The sequence below is a fragment of the Myotis davidii genome, unplaced genomic scaffold (assembly GCF_000327345.1).
Source record: "Myotis davidii unplaced genomic scaffold, ASM32734v1 scaffold762, whole genome shotgun sequence".
NCBI lineage: Eukaryota > Metazoa > Chordata > Mammalia > Chiroptera > Vespertilionidae > Myotis > Myotis davidii.
The window spans coordinates 262,639-275,965 of NW_006293699.1; the positions used below are offsets into that span (position 1 = coordinate 262,639).

The window sequence follows — 13,327 nt, forward strand, 5'->3', positions numbered from 1 at the left end:
CTGCCTGCCAGTCACTAACAAATTCAAACTGCTAACATCTACCTAGTTAGAGAGGGCCTGGACACACCCAAGCTAAACTAGGGCCAAGTACTTCATTTCCTATCCTAATACTAATGTGAATGAGTCCTCTATTCTCCCATCCAAGTACTAACCAGGCCCGACCCTGTTTAGCTTCCGAGATCAGACGAGATCGGGCGCGTTCAGGGTGGTATGGCCGTAGACGTGTCCTCTATTCTGAAATCTGCCAACTCTTCCAAAGAAGGAGGCAGAGATGATGAAGCTTGCCTGTTTAATGGGTAGAGAGTAAAGGACCACGTTAGGAACATGAAGTCTAAAGGTGCACAGTGGGCAGACCCCAGGCTGGGAAAGAACAGATGTGGAGGTAGTTTACATGAGAAGAGATGGTGTGTGTTAAGTTTCTAAGGAGGCTAGTGACGGTTCCATTTAGTTTCTCTGCATGTCCTTGTATTATAGATAGGTAAGACGGTAACCACTCAGAGGCAGTAAGATGGAACTAAACTCTGGTTGAGGATCAAGGAAACAACTTTCCCAAGCCCTCTCAGTGCAGACAGACAGAGGCAGATAGATCCACATATACAAACTTTACACAAAATAAATAAGGAGTTGTGATCAGCTTGGCTGGTCATTACCCTGGATTCTTCCCCACCCCTGTCAGAAGTGATTCCAGGAACCTTTCAGGCCCTAGGCATTTTAGAACCCAACACCTCCCCAGGAGTCCACCTCAGTCCCAAAAGCTCCTGGGCAATGAGAACCCAAGCCCCTTCAATCCTGAAGCCCCAGTCCTGAGGGTCTCTGGAATAGACTCAAGGACATGGGTCCATATCTCGGATTGCCAGGAGAGCATACCTAGAGCTAAGTGAGTTGCCAACTGAGCCCCCTGCTAGGGCAGAATCATAGTGGTAGCTCCCTGGTCCACAGAGCCATAACCCAGTCTCTAAGCAAGCCCAGGAAACGAATCCTTTGCCTTCTGAAGTCCTCAAGAGCCCCATTCAGGGCCGGGCTCCCTGTTCCATTTGTTGGTGCTGGCTCCGCACAGCGAACCTGTTGACATGCACAGGTATGGGCACAACAATCTTGGGGTTTCTTACGGGCTCTCCAGAACGGCTGCTGACATTGCCAGCTTTGATGCGCTTCCACTTGGCTCTCCGATTCTGAAACCAGATCTTGACCTGCACCTCACTGAGCTTGAGGGCATGGGCGATCTGGGAACGCTCTGTCAAGCTCAGGTATTTCTTGCAATGAAACTCCTTCTCCAATTCCAAAAGCTGCTCACTGGTAAATGCTGTGCGGCGCCTCCGGCTTTTGCCCCCAGGAGCCGTGACTCCTGATGCCACTGGGGCTGCCTCCTCAGCTCCAGTCCCCAGGCTTCCCTTTAGCTTCGGTTTAGGTGCCAGGAGAACCCCCGGGCCCCCTGCAGAACTGTCCAGGAAACCGTCGTCCTCACTGTCACCGCCCGAGCCCTCTTCCTCCTGTTCGCTGCCTGCTGGGTCTCTTGCTGGTGCCTCCAGCTTCTCCTCATCTGAGCTGTACACCTTCCCCTCTGTGGGGAGTGAAAACCAATGGACAGGGAGGGAGAAGGTAGGAAAAGAGACAGGTTGGAAGAGGCACATGAAACCATGACCAGGCATGACCAGAACGACAGCAGGAAGAGATACAGATGTAGAGGGGATGAGATGGGGATGGAAGAAGTTCAGGGAAGACAAAGAAATAGGAAGAAAGGTATTAACCAGCACAGATTTCACTAAAGCAAAGTGGGGCAGGCAACAAGTGTCTATCAAAGGAACACCATTCCCAGGAGTGTGTCCCCTCCACATTCCCACACCCTACCTCAGTTCTGCCTACCCACTACCTTCCCAGCTTTCTCTAAACCCAGAGCACGCAGCCTCAGGCCCCAGAGTGAAGTAGTAGGGGACCTGGCTTAGGATCCTTCCAGTTGCTGTGGCAGGAATGAACAATATAGGAGAACTTACTTTTGCAGGACAGGGGCTATCAGCCTTTGTTATTCTAGGAATCCTAACCAGACCCAGTGGAAGAGCTATGTGTTGACTTCTCTTCTGTCTTCCCTCTTCCTTAAATCTAGAATCTCATTTCCAGATGGGAATTTCAGGGTCATGTGATTCCCCATCCTCACTCTATTCCCAAAATCTAGGTCACTGAAATCTAACACAAGGACCCGGGAATCAGGAATTTTCCTTACTGCACTCCTTCCCAATTCACCTTAATCAGACCATCCAGCCCACAATGGGGAACCCTCCCAGCCACATGGCTTATCAGTGACCAGACTTTTCTTCCAATTACTTAGTCTCCTAAGTCCCTTTCATTCCTTCTCCTTGTTTAAAAAATGATGTCATCGCTTTCCCGCCTTCCCTCTTTCCCGGTTAAGGTTGCAGAGCAGCACCAACAGCTGCTTTCTGCGTAAGTTCAGAATCCTGAGGCCCCCGAGCTTGCTGTCAACTGGGAACATGGAAGGAATGTGGGAAGAAATAAAAATGCAGCAAGGGAAAATATAGATGGTGAAAACGAAATTTTGATTCATTTAGTAGATTACTGGTTATTTGTAATCACAGCCACATAAACATTTTAACCCATATATAATTTTAAAATTTAATTGAACCATTGGTTTTATTCTATCCACTGACATTTTTATTCTTATAATGCAAATAATGCATTGTAAATGTTTTCAATGTTTGAGTTTTACAAAATCCCTTGTTTTCTGCCCAAAGGACCAATAAGCAGTGAAACAACAAAAAAAAATCACAAGAAAACCAACAAATAGGAAAGAGAAGAGAAAAATGAATAATCTGTAAACAGCTCCTTACCAATAGAGTTTAGTGTGTAAAAGTGGGGAGCACTTCACAAATTGGGAGCACATGTATCTACACCCACATGTCACATGTACACTCATAAGCACACTCGAAGGTTGTGAATACAACCCAAAGTAAAATAACTTCAGGGAATGAAGTGCCTTATATGGAAAAGAAGTGTGCACATGTACACATGGCTAGAACACTTCTCAGCACTCAGAGGTTACCTGCTGCTCTCCTCAAACCCCTCCCCATCTGCCTTCCAGTCAGCAGAACTTCTCAGGGCCTCTAGTAGCAGCCCAGTACATTTCAATCCCCTTCCCCATCCCAGAGTTGTCCCTTTCCTCTCACTGATGCAATCTACACCTGTTCCTTTTCCTTAAGAGCACACTGGCATCCTTAGAGGCCAAAATTCTCAACCATATCCAGATCACCCACTTCCACCTCAATTAGCTTCTTCATACCTCAAGGGTATTTTAAAAAAATGTTTTTATTGATTTTTTAGAGAGAAAGGAAGGGAGAGGGAGAGAAGATGGAAACATCAATGATAGCAAAACATGACAGAGAGACATCAATTGGCTGCCTCCTGTACACACTCCACTAGGGTTCCAGCCTACATCCTGGGCATGTATCCTCACTGGGAATTGAACCAGCAATCTCTTGGTTCATGGGATGATGCTCAATCCACTGAGCCATGACAGCCAGTCTCAAGGGTATTTTTATACCCCAGGCCAGCACCTTTTCTCCCTGTAGTACTTCATTCTTTTTTTTGTTTGTTTGTTTTAAAATATATTTTATTGATTTTTTACAGAGAGGAAGGTAGAGGGATAGAGAATTAGAAACATCGATGAGAGAGAAACATCGACCAGTCGCCTCCTGCACACCCCCCACTGGGGATGTGCCCGCAACCAAAGTACATGCCCTTGACCGGAACCGAACCTGGGACCTCTCAGTCCGCAGGCTGACGCTCTATCCACTGAGCCAAACCGGTTCGGCGGCAGTACTTCATTCTTTATCTAACCTCAAAACCTATGTGGCACACCCCAGCTGAGGCTTATCCAGCCTTCCTATGTGACTATTCATTGCTTTTCACCAGCAAGTGGTCCTCATTCTCTCCCTAACAGCTGGCCATGCTTCATGAGCACCCAACTTCACATACTATAAGGTGCTCCTCACGATACGCACCTCTTATCACCCACATGTTCTCCCTTATCCCTAGCCAATTCCATTTTATTTACTGTAAGATTCACATCCTTGGTTTCTTCCTTCATTTCACTAAGACAGGGGTGGCTGGGGAATGTCCAGCCTGTGTGCTATATAACACCAACAAAATCATTTGGTCTGGCCCGGCCAGGCATTAGGAGTAAGTTAATTAAATGTTTGACCAAATATAGCAGGCTAGTTTTTAAGTTGATAACTTTGTATGGCCCAAGAATGATGATAGAAATATCCAAATGGCCCACACATTATGCTACAAATATCCAAAGGCTCTTGGCAGAAAAAAAAAGTTCTCCACCCCAGCACTAAGGGCTTCCTCACACATCTCCCACTTTCCACTTCCAGAACGCAAACCTAACAGTCCCAAATGGAACTTGTGATCTTTCTTCCATGCTAGTTCTTCCCCACATGCACCTACATCTTTGCCATTTCAGTTAATGGTAACTCCATCCTCCCTGTTGTTCAAACCAAACCCTGTCCAATCCACCAGCAAGTCCTGGTCTTGTTGCTGCCTTTAAAATACAGACCCTGACCTCTTCTCACCACCACCTCTCTATCCAGCTAGTCCAGGTCACCATCATCTCTCCCCTGGTTCATTGACATTTTCTCTAAACTGGTTTCTCTGCCCTGCCTTCTCCCCCTATCCAGGTTCTTCTCTCTGGAATACATACATACTCTCACCTAGAGTTTTTGCACTGGCTCATATCCTGTCTCCTTAGGTGTTTACTTTATCACCCTTTTAAAATTAAGACTCCCAATACTCCCTACCTGTGCTTTATTTGTTGCTATAGTACAAATCACCAACTTCATTTATTTTGTTGGTTCTCTCCTCTTATTAGAATATAAACCCCATGAAGGTAGACATTGTTAATATATTTTTTCACTGTTATACCTTCAGTATCTAGAAAATTACCTGCACAGAGTAGGCACTCAATAAATATTTATTGACTAAATAAGAGAACTGTTCCCAAGCTTGCTCTCTTGCCCTCTGTCCTTCCTTTCCCATGTCTCTCCTAAGATATTCTCCATCGCCCCAATCCAAGCCAGTTCTAGTGCGCATAAGGCATCTTCTCCATGAATGTTATCCTACCCACTGCTCAGCATGCCCTCAGATCTCACAGTAGCTGGAGAGGAATCCATATGGAGTAGTAACCTATAGGATTGTCTGCTAACAGAAATGAAGGACAATCTCCAACATTATTACTAAATCTTTTAACTTCTAATTTTTAAAACATGGTTTGTTGTAAATAACAACAAAAACCACACAAAAGCTTGTAAAAACTCTGCCCAGTATTATAATATTTTAAACAGCTGCTAAAAAGGCAGATACTGGATTACAATATTTTAACCAGCTGCTAAAAGGGCTTGAAAGATGAAATCAGTTAGCACAGTTCTGAGTACCCAAGGGGTGTCCAATAAATCTAAATGGATGAGGATTGAGATGAGGCTCCCAGGTTCCTCGATCTGGCAGGGCCCTCCTGAGATCACATCATCCATCCCTCTGTCTTCAGACAGATTCCATAAAATCAAGCCCCCATAAGTGGGCCACCCTCAGTGCTGCTTTTAAAGCCAGACAAGAACCCCAGATTCACAACCTCTCTTGGTTACTTGATCCCAGTGGGATGCTGAGAGGCAGGGGCAGGAGTTTCTCTCTGAGTCTTTATCATCATGACACTGAAGGCTCTGATAAGCAACTCTTAGAAGGAGATGGAGGTGGGGTAAAAAAGAAAGCAACCGAGAGGGGGAAATACAGCTAAACAAGAGTCTGGGACAGTAAGACTGAGAAGGAGTGGGTGAGAGAAGAAAAGTTGGCAGAAAGGAGTGGGTCATGAGAGAAGGAGGATAGAAGACTTAGGGGATGAATCAGAGAAACTAAAAGAGCTAAAAAGTTTAGAGAAGGAAGAAAGAAAATAGCAAAAAGCTTTAAAAACGCACATACACCCCTACCTTCTTTACCTAAACATTGATGCATTTGGAGCAAAGCAAAACATTTTAGCCCTGCCAATTTCCCTTTGCTCCACCAACAGTGGAGCACATTAGACTGTAATACCCAAAGTGATAGAGACATATTCAGAAGAATTGAAGGAACAAGACATTAACCCAATCCTTTGCAATGTGTCAATCGTGTAACAGCTTATTATTTTCTATTGAGTTAACTAAGAAATAAATACAAACTATTTCCTTTTATCCAATTTACAATATGTTATATTAATGGTAACATATTCAAATCAAATAAAATGAAAATTTCAATAGAAAAATGTGCTGACTAAAAACAAAAGCAAAATTTTTTGATAAAATTTCCATTTGCAAAATTTGATTTAGAATAATTGGACTTGTTAGGTTTAATGTCCATAAAAGTAAAATTCTAACTGCAGGTGCTATAACTGGTTGATATGAACAAAAAACCTTGATCAACAAAACAAGACCACATTGAAATTTTACATGGGAAATAAAGATTCTGATGACAATAATTTCACCAAAAGGAAAACTTGAAATTGGAAACAATTTGCCTGAGCTAGGTAGGTAAGCCAAACAGAAAGAAAGATTCTGTCCTTTGTGCATGAAAATGTTATTACTGGTAATAGACGAGTATTTGCATTTTAAACTTGTTCCCTATGGGTAAGTCTCGAGTCTGTGAAAAAAGTTTGGTGTCTGTTCAGGAGGAATAATGTGGGGCAGATTGGTTATTAGGATATATCCAGAGTTCATGTGAACTCTCCTTGTCGTTGCTATTACACTAAGAACCAGAAATCACAAGTTTTGAACCACAGTTAGTTGTAGAGTCCATGCCAGGGCATTATTCCCACTCCAGAGAGTAGTGTTCAGGCTGCAGGGATACACTTGCCTGGGGCCTTCCTTCCAAGAGGAAGGGAAGCAGCTCCAGAGACAGAGAAGCCCCATCTTGGTAATGGGCCAGTCAGGCTGGAGAAGAAATCAAGGACCAAAGAACCCATGGTAGATATTTTCCAGTAGAAAGAATTAATAGCACTGGCTCTCACCATCTAGAGGGGAATCCCACAGCTGTGGTCACCAAGGATGGTGGCCTGGGTTGTGGCACAGAAAACTGCCCAGGGAGTGGAGAACCATTTTAGTTAGATTCCAGCTACAGGAACTCACAGGGCCCCTGTGCCATCCCTCATCCACCTGCTGTCCTAGCTTATATAAAATCAATAGTCTTTACTACCCACTGAAGAGAAGTCTCTCCCCCATTCACTCAATTCTGACTTCTCTTCCCTGTACTTCAAAGATGAACTACCCTCACACTCCCAGCCACTCTCAGGACACAGAGTTTCCTGATCCTATTGATCAGGTCACCTACTCAGTTTCCTAAATACAGAACCAATGGAGGAAGTTGTTGTCAAGAGGTGAGAAGAAATGCAGGTCATACCTCATAAAAGGGGTGTTTGCTACCACTCTCATTTCTAAATCCTCATCTCATCATCAAGCCCAGTATAGAATTATTGCTCTGTTCTTTTCAAAGATAGTACTTACTCCAATTGTTTATAGCAACTAGCTTACTTTCTCCCCGCCCCCCTAATATACCCATTTATAGCCATCACAGTTACCACTTTGTTTATTTATTTATTTTTAATCCTCACCAGAAGATATTTTTCCATTGAGTTTTTAAAATATATTTTATTGATTTTTTACAGAGAGGAAGGGAGAGAAACATCGATCAGCTGCCTCCTGCACACTCCCTACTGGGTATGTGCCCGCGATCAAGGTACATGCCCTTGACCGGAATCGAACCTGGGACCCTTGAGTCCACAGGCCGACACTCTATCCACTGACCCAAACCGGTTAGGGCTTTCCATTGACTTTTAGAGACAGTGGGCGAGAGGGATAGACAGAGCTATGAATGTTGATATGAAAGAAACACATTGATTGGTTGCCTCCTGCACGTGCCCCGACCAGGTACAGAATCGAACCGGAATCGAACCCAGGACCCTTCAGTCCACAGGCCGACACTATCCACTGAGCAAAACTGGCTAGGGCGCAACTAGCTTACTTTCAATTTGTTTTTCAGTAACCCATCCATTTCATGTCCCCCAATTTGCTATTACTCCTCTCTATAATTTAGGTTCTCTCTCTCTCTCTCTCTCTCTCTCTCTCTCTCTCTCTCTCCCCCAGGGCTCTTCAGCATTCTTGGCTCCAGATTTGACATGAATTTTCTCTGCATCTCGACCATCCAGAGTCCCTCCCACCTTCATGACAACTTCAGGACAATGTCCCCACCACTTCAAGCTCAGAGCTCCTCTCATGGCATACTAATGGTGCCAGTGCCAAGAGCACCTCAGCTTTCCAAAACACTTTCACATGTATTATTTTATCTTCAAGGAACTCACTGAAGTGGAGTAGAACTTATTATTAATAGCAATGAGAGGTTGGTAACCTTATTTTCAGGTGAAAACACTGAGTTTCAGAAAGATTAAAATGTTTTTCTTTTTTTTTTTTTTTAATATATTTTATTGATTTCTTACAGAGAGGAAGGGAGAGAGATAGAGACTTAGAAACATCGATGAGAGAGAAACATCGATCAGCTGCCTCCTGCACACCTCCCACTGGGGATGTGCCCGCAACCCAGGTACATGCCCTTGACCGGAATCGAACCTGGGACCTTTCAGTCCGCAGGCCGATGCTCTATCCACTGAGCCAAACCGGTTTTGGCTAAAATGTTTTTCTTAAGTCACATAGCTAGGGACAGAGCCATGTCTAAACCTTAGTCTCCTACACCTTTAGTCAATGCTCTTTTATTCTTTGCAGTAAAATATCTTTTCTCCCTTCCCACCTGAAGTAAAAGTCCTTTCCCTAGATGTCTCATCAGATAAATAACCTTCCTATCAACTCTAGTTTTAAGTTAGACCTCATCCCTTTCACTTATCACTGCAGAGCTCTAGCCTAATATTGTCCTTTAACAGGATATTTCTCTCATTTCCCAAAACAAAATTCCCATCAGATCTTTCTCATATTTTTTTCTGTCATTATTGGTTTGATGATATAATCCATCCAGTCAACATTCCTTTTATTTAGAAATGTATTTTCTCATTTAAAAATAATGTTGTCAAACTCTGGAAACAGCTTCGTTTTAATATAATTTTTCTCTAGCTCCTAGTTTACAACTGTTTCCCTCATCCCTCAAGGACAGCTCTTTCTTGTACAAGAATCAGCCTCATTGAGGAATAGAAATTTTCTACTATCTTCATTTCTCTCTACCTTCCTCATTACAGAACTCTCTTCAGGCCTCACTCTGGGTATCTCTTCTATCACTCCCTTGGACTCCTTATCTAGCCAGGGAGAAGGCTTTCCTCCCTAATAATGAAAGGGAGTTAAAGGTCGGTTCTTTTTTTTCTTTCTGGTCGAGATAGGTATCTGTTTGGGGTTTGTTTTTGTCTGCCCAGCATCCCTTCCCGCTTTGTTCATTCATAGCACCCCTTCCTTTGGGCACTGCTTTTCACCTATTATCCAGTACAGTGGGGCTGTCAATCACATCCCTCCACCTTAGTGAAATGTAGGCATGGGACCTGAATCTGACCAATCCTAACATCCCACCTCCCTGGGGACCTGATTCAAGCTAGTTAATCAACCATCGTAGGATTTGATATGTGCTAGAACCCACTGGGGTCCCAACATAGGATTATAAAACTTAGATCAGCTTATGCTTGTGCCACACTCCTCCTTCTGCCTCTCATATGGAGAGAATGAGGTGAAAACAGAGAAAGGAGACAAGTTGAGAACAAGAAGAAAATAATAGCACTATTTGCATTCTTGTACTTCAAAGTCATGTGAATCAATAACTGCCCATTTTAGCTTAAATTAGAGTTGAGCTGCTGTCACTAGCAACTCAAAGAGTTCTGACTACATACAATGCTGTAACTAGCTTATTCCACCCCCCTACCCCCAGGGAAAGTAAGCATCTCCACCTCACTCCCATAACTTCCCATCAAAAATAATTTTTCACCCTGGCCGGTGTGCTCAGTGGTTAGTTTACAACTCTGTGCCGGCCTCAAACTGAAGGATTGAGGGTTCAATTCCCGGTCAAGGGCATACACCTGGACTGCAGGTTCGGCCCCCTGTCTGGTCAGGGGGGAAGTTCGGGAGTCAACCAATTGATGTGTCTCTCTCACATCAATGTTTTTCTCTCTCCCCATATCTCACCAAAGCAATAGAAAAATGTCCTTGGGTGAGGATTAAAAATGGTAATAATAATCATTTTCCCACATTACCTGAAATCATTTATAATACCACCCCCTAAAATTCCACCAGTTTGAAATTCATTTGGATTTTTAAAAATCTCATTAATCGCCGAAACCGGTTTGGCTCAGTGGATAGAGCATCGGCCTGCGGACTGAAAGGTCCCAGGTTCGATTCCGGTCAAGGGCATGTACCTGGGTTGCGGGCACATCCCCAGTGGGAGATGTGCAGGAGGCAGCTGATTGATGTCTCTCTCTCATTGATGTTTCTAACTCTCTATCTCTCTCCCTTCCTCTCTGTAAAAAATCAATAAAATATATTTTTAAAAATCTCATTAATCCATTTGAGTATGAATTAATTTTAATTCATTGGCTTTGCTCCTAACTTCAAGTTGAGATCAGACATATGAGAGAAAAGGAATTTGGATGAAGAAAAAAAGGAGATGTTTTTGTTTGTTTGTTTTTTGTTTTTGTGTTTAATGGAGAGAAAGGAAGAATAGGTGCCAGAGGGACACAGCAGAAGGGCTTTCAGCAGCCTTGGGATCTAGAGGAGATGCCAAAATGTGAGACATGGAAACCAAAAGGAGGGAGAGAAAGACCCAGAAATTCCACTTTGGGGAATATATCTGAAGAAATGCAAAACACTAATTCGAAAGAATATATGCATCCCTATGTTCATAGCAGCACAATTTACAATAGCTAAGATTTGGAAGCAGCCCAAGTACCCATCAGTTGATGAGTGAATAAAAAAAGCTGTGGTACATTTACACCATGGAATACTATGCAGCTATAAAAAGGATCTCTTATGCTTTGAGACAGCATGGATGGACCTGGAGAGCATTATGCTAAGCGAAATAAGTCAATTAGAGAAAGACAAATACCATATGATTTCACTTACGTGTGAAATATAATGAACAAGTAAACTAACAAATAAAATAGAAACAGACATTAGATACAGAGAACAGACTGACAGCCATCAGAAGGGAGGGGTGTTGAGAGTCTGAGTGAAAAAGATGAAGGGTTAAGCAAAAAAAAAAAAAACACCCCTTATAGATACAGACAACAGTATAGTGATTACCAGAAGGAAAGGGGTGGGGGAAGGTAGAAGAGGGTAAAGGGGGGGAATAAATTGTGATGGAAAGATACATGACTTAGGGTGGTAAAACAATACAATATACAGGATGATCCTATATAATAAAAGGCTAATATGCAAGGGGGCACACGCTTGATGCAGGAGTTGCCCCCTGGTGGTCAGTGCACTCCCACAGGTGGAGTACTGCTCAGCCAGAAGCCGGGCTCATGGCTGGCGAGCGCAGTGGTGGTGGGGGGAGCCTCTCCCACCTCCACAGCAGTGCTAAGGATGTCCCACTGACATCCCCCAAGGGCTTCCAGACTGCGAGAAGGCACAGGCAGGGCTGAGGGACAGCTCCAGTGCACGAATTTCATGCACCGGGCCTCTAGTGTATTATAAAATTGTATACCTGGAACCTATATAATTTTATTAATCAATTTTTATAAATTCAATAAAAATTTAAATTAAAAAAAAAGAAGGAAGGAAAGGCAAGAGACAAAATCTACTCCTATTAGATTCATACAATGTTCTCTCCTGGCATTCCCCATATGAATAGTTCTCAGAATACAGTGCTACTTCTATCATCACTCCCAGAAATATTTGTCCCTATCAGTACAGAGAGTATCATCTATCCTAAACAATTCCTAGAGAAGATGTCTTTCCCAACTTAATTCCCAGGAAAGCACCCCATCCATTTCCAGAACAAGGACAATACTGATAATTTTTTGCACACTTATTATGTTAGGATGCTGGACAAATATCTCCTCGTTTAAGTCCTTAATTCTATGAGGTAAGTATTATTGCACTAATTTTACTGGTGAGGAAACTGAGACTGCAGAGGTTAGTTTTTTGCTTTAGGTCACAAAGAAAGGGTGCTACCAAGATCTGTATCCAAAGGTACTACGGTACTCCTTCCTCTGCACCACACCACATCTCTTCAGCACTGAGTGAAGAGACTGATTCCTAATGTCACCCTATGATAAATATTGTACCAATTAGAAACATAATATAGAAAGCCAGGAACTGATTCCACAACGTAACTTTTTTTTCTCACTCCCTGGTGGGCACTGCTCTTTTGCCCACCAGATAAAGTTGGTCACAATTGATCCCCAATCTTTTTGGCCTGGATAAGATCAACTCCCACCTTTATCACATGTTTCTCCATCTCATTTAATCTGAAGGCTGTACACAGCCACAGCTCAGCTAACACCTCCCCGACCCCAGATGACAATGCCTTTTCTATCCTAAAGCCCAGTCCTGATTTTACCTCAAGACATACATATCCCAGCCTGCTCTTCCTTATCAGCTACCACGACAACTCAGCATTGAGAAGTATAGAAATTCACCCAATTTTTGCTCAGGATGACCTTTTTTTTTTTTAAGGAAACAACTCATTAAGATATCTTTATAGATAAAACAGAATTGTAGAGCTTATAAATCACCTAATTCAAACCCTAATTTTACTGATGAGGAAGCTAAGACACAGAGTGGTGTGATTTGGCCAAGATCACATACTTACATACTTCTAATATCTAGCTATAACTTATAGAATAGTTATCATCCAGCCCAGCACTCAGTGCGTCTGACCTTCACTCTCAAGATAATTTTCTCCTCCTCTCTCCCTCCAGTACACCTCTGCATCACTTCTCTTCCCATTGCTCCCAACACAGTTCCATCTTCTCTGTTCTATTATAATACCACTAGAGACCCGGTGCACAAAAATTTGTGCACTCAGGGAGAAGGGGGCGTCCCTCAGCCCGGCCTGTGCCCTCTTGCAGTCTGGGACCTCTCGGGAGATAATGACCTGCTGGCTTAGGCCTGCTCCCGGGTGGCAGAGGGCAGGCCCAATATTGGCCTGCGGCCCCTGGTCGGGCTCAGAGCAGGGCCAATTGGGGAGTTGGGGCACCACCCCGTCATGCACAGAGTAGGGAGATTGGGAGGTTGTGACGCCACCCTCAGTCACGCTCAGGGTAGGGCTGATTGGGGGGTTGGGGCACCGTCCCCTGTCACACTCAAGGCAG

General features: G+C 43.6%; 1 protein-coding gene across 1 annotated transcript in view; it reads right to left on the reverse strand.

Annotated features, from left to right (window-relative positions):
• Positions 1 to 353: 353 nt before the first annotated feature.
• The window catches only part of GBX1 (gastrulation brain homeobox 1), a gene marked incomplete at its 5' end in the record, with an annotated part of 21,929 nt that continues 8,955 nt past the window's right edge, over positions 354 to 13,327 (reverse strand). The window contains 2 exons of the mRNA XM_006767302.2: positions 354 to 1,561; positions 13,111 to 13,113. Coding sequence (XP_006767365.1) covers positions 1,011 to 1,561; positions 13,111 to 13,113 — 554 coding nt within the window. The remainder of the gene's footprint in view (positions 1,562 to 13,110; positions 13,114 to 13,327) is intronic.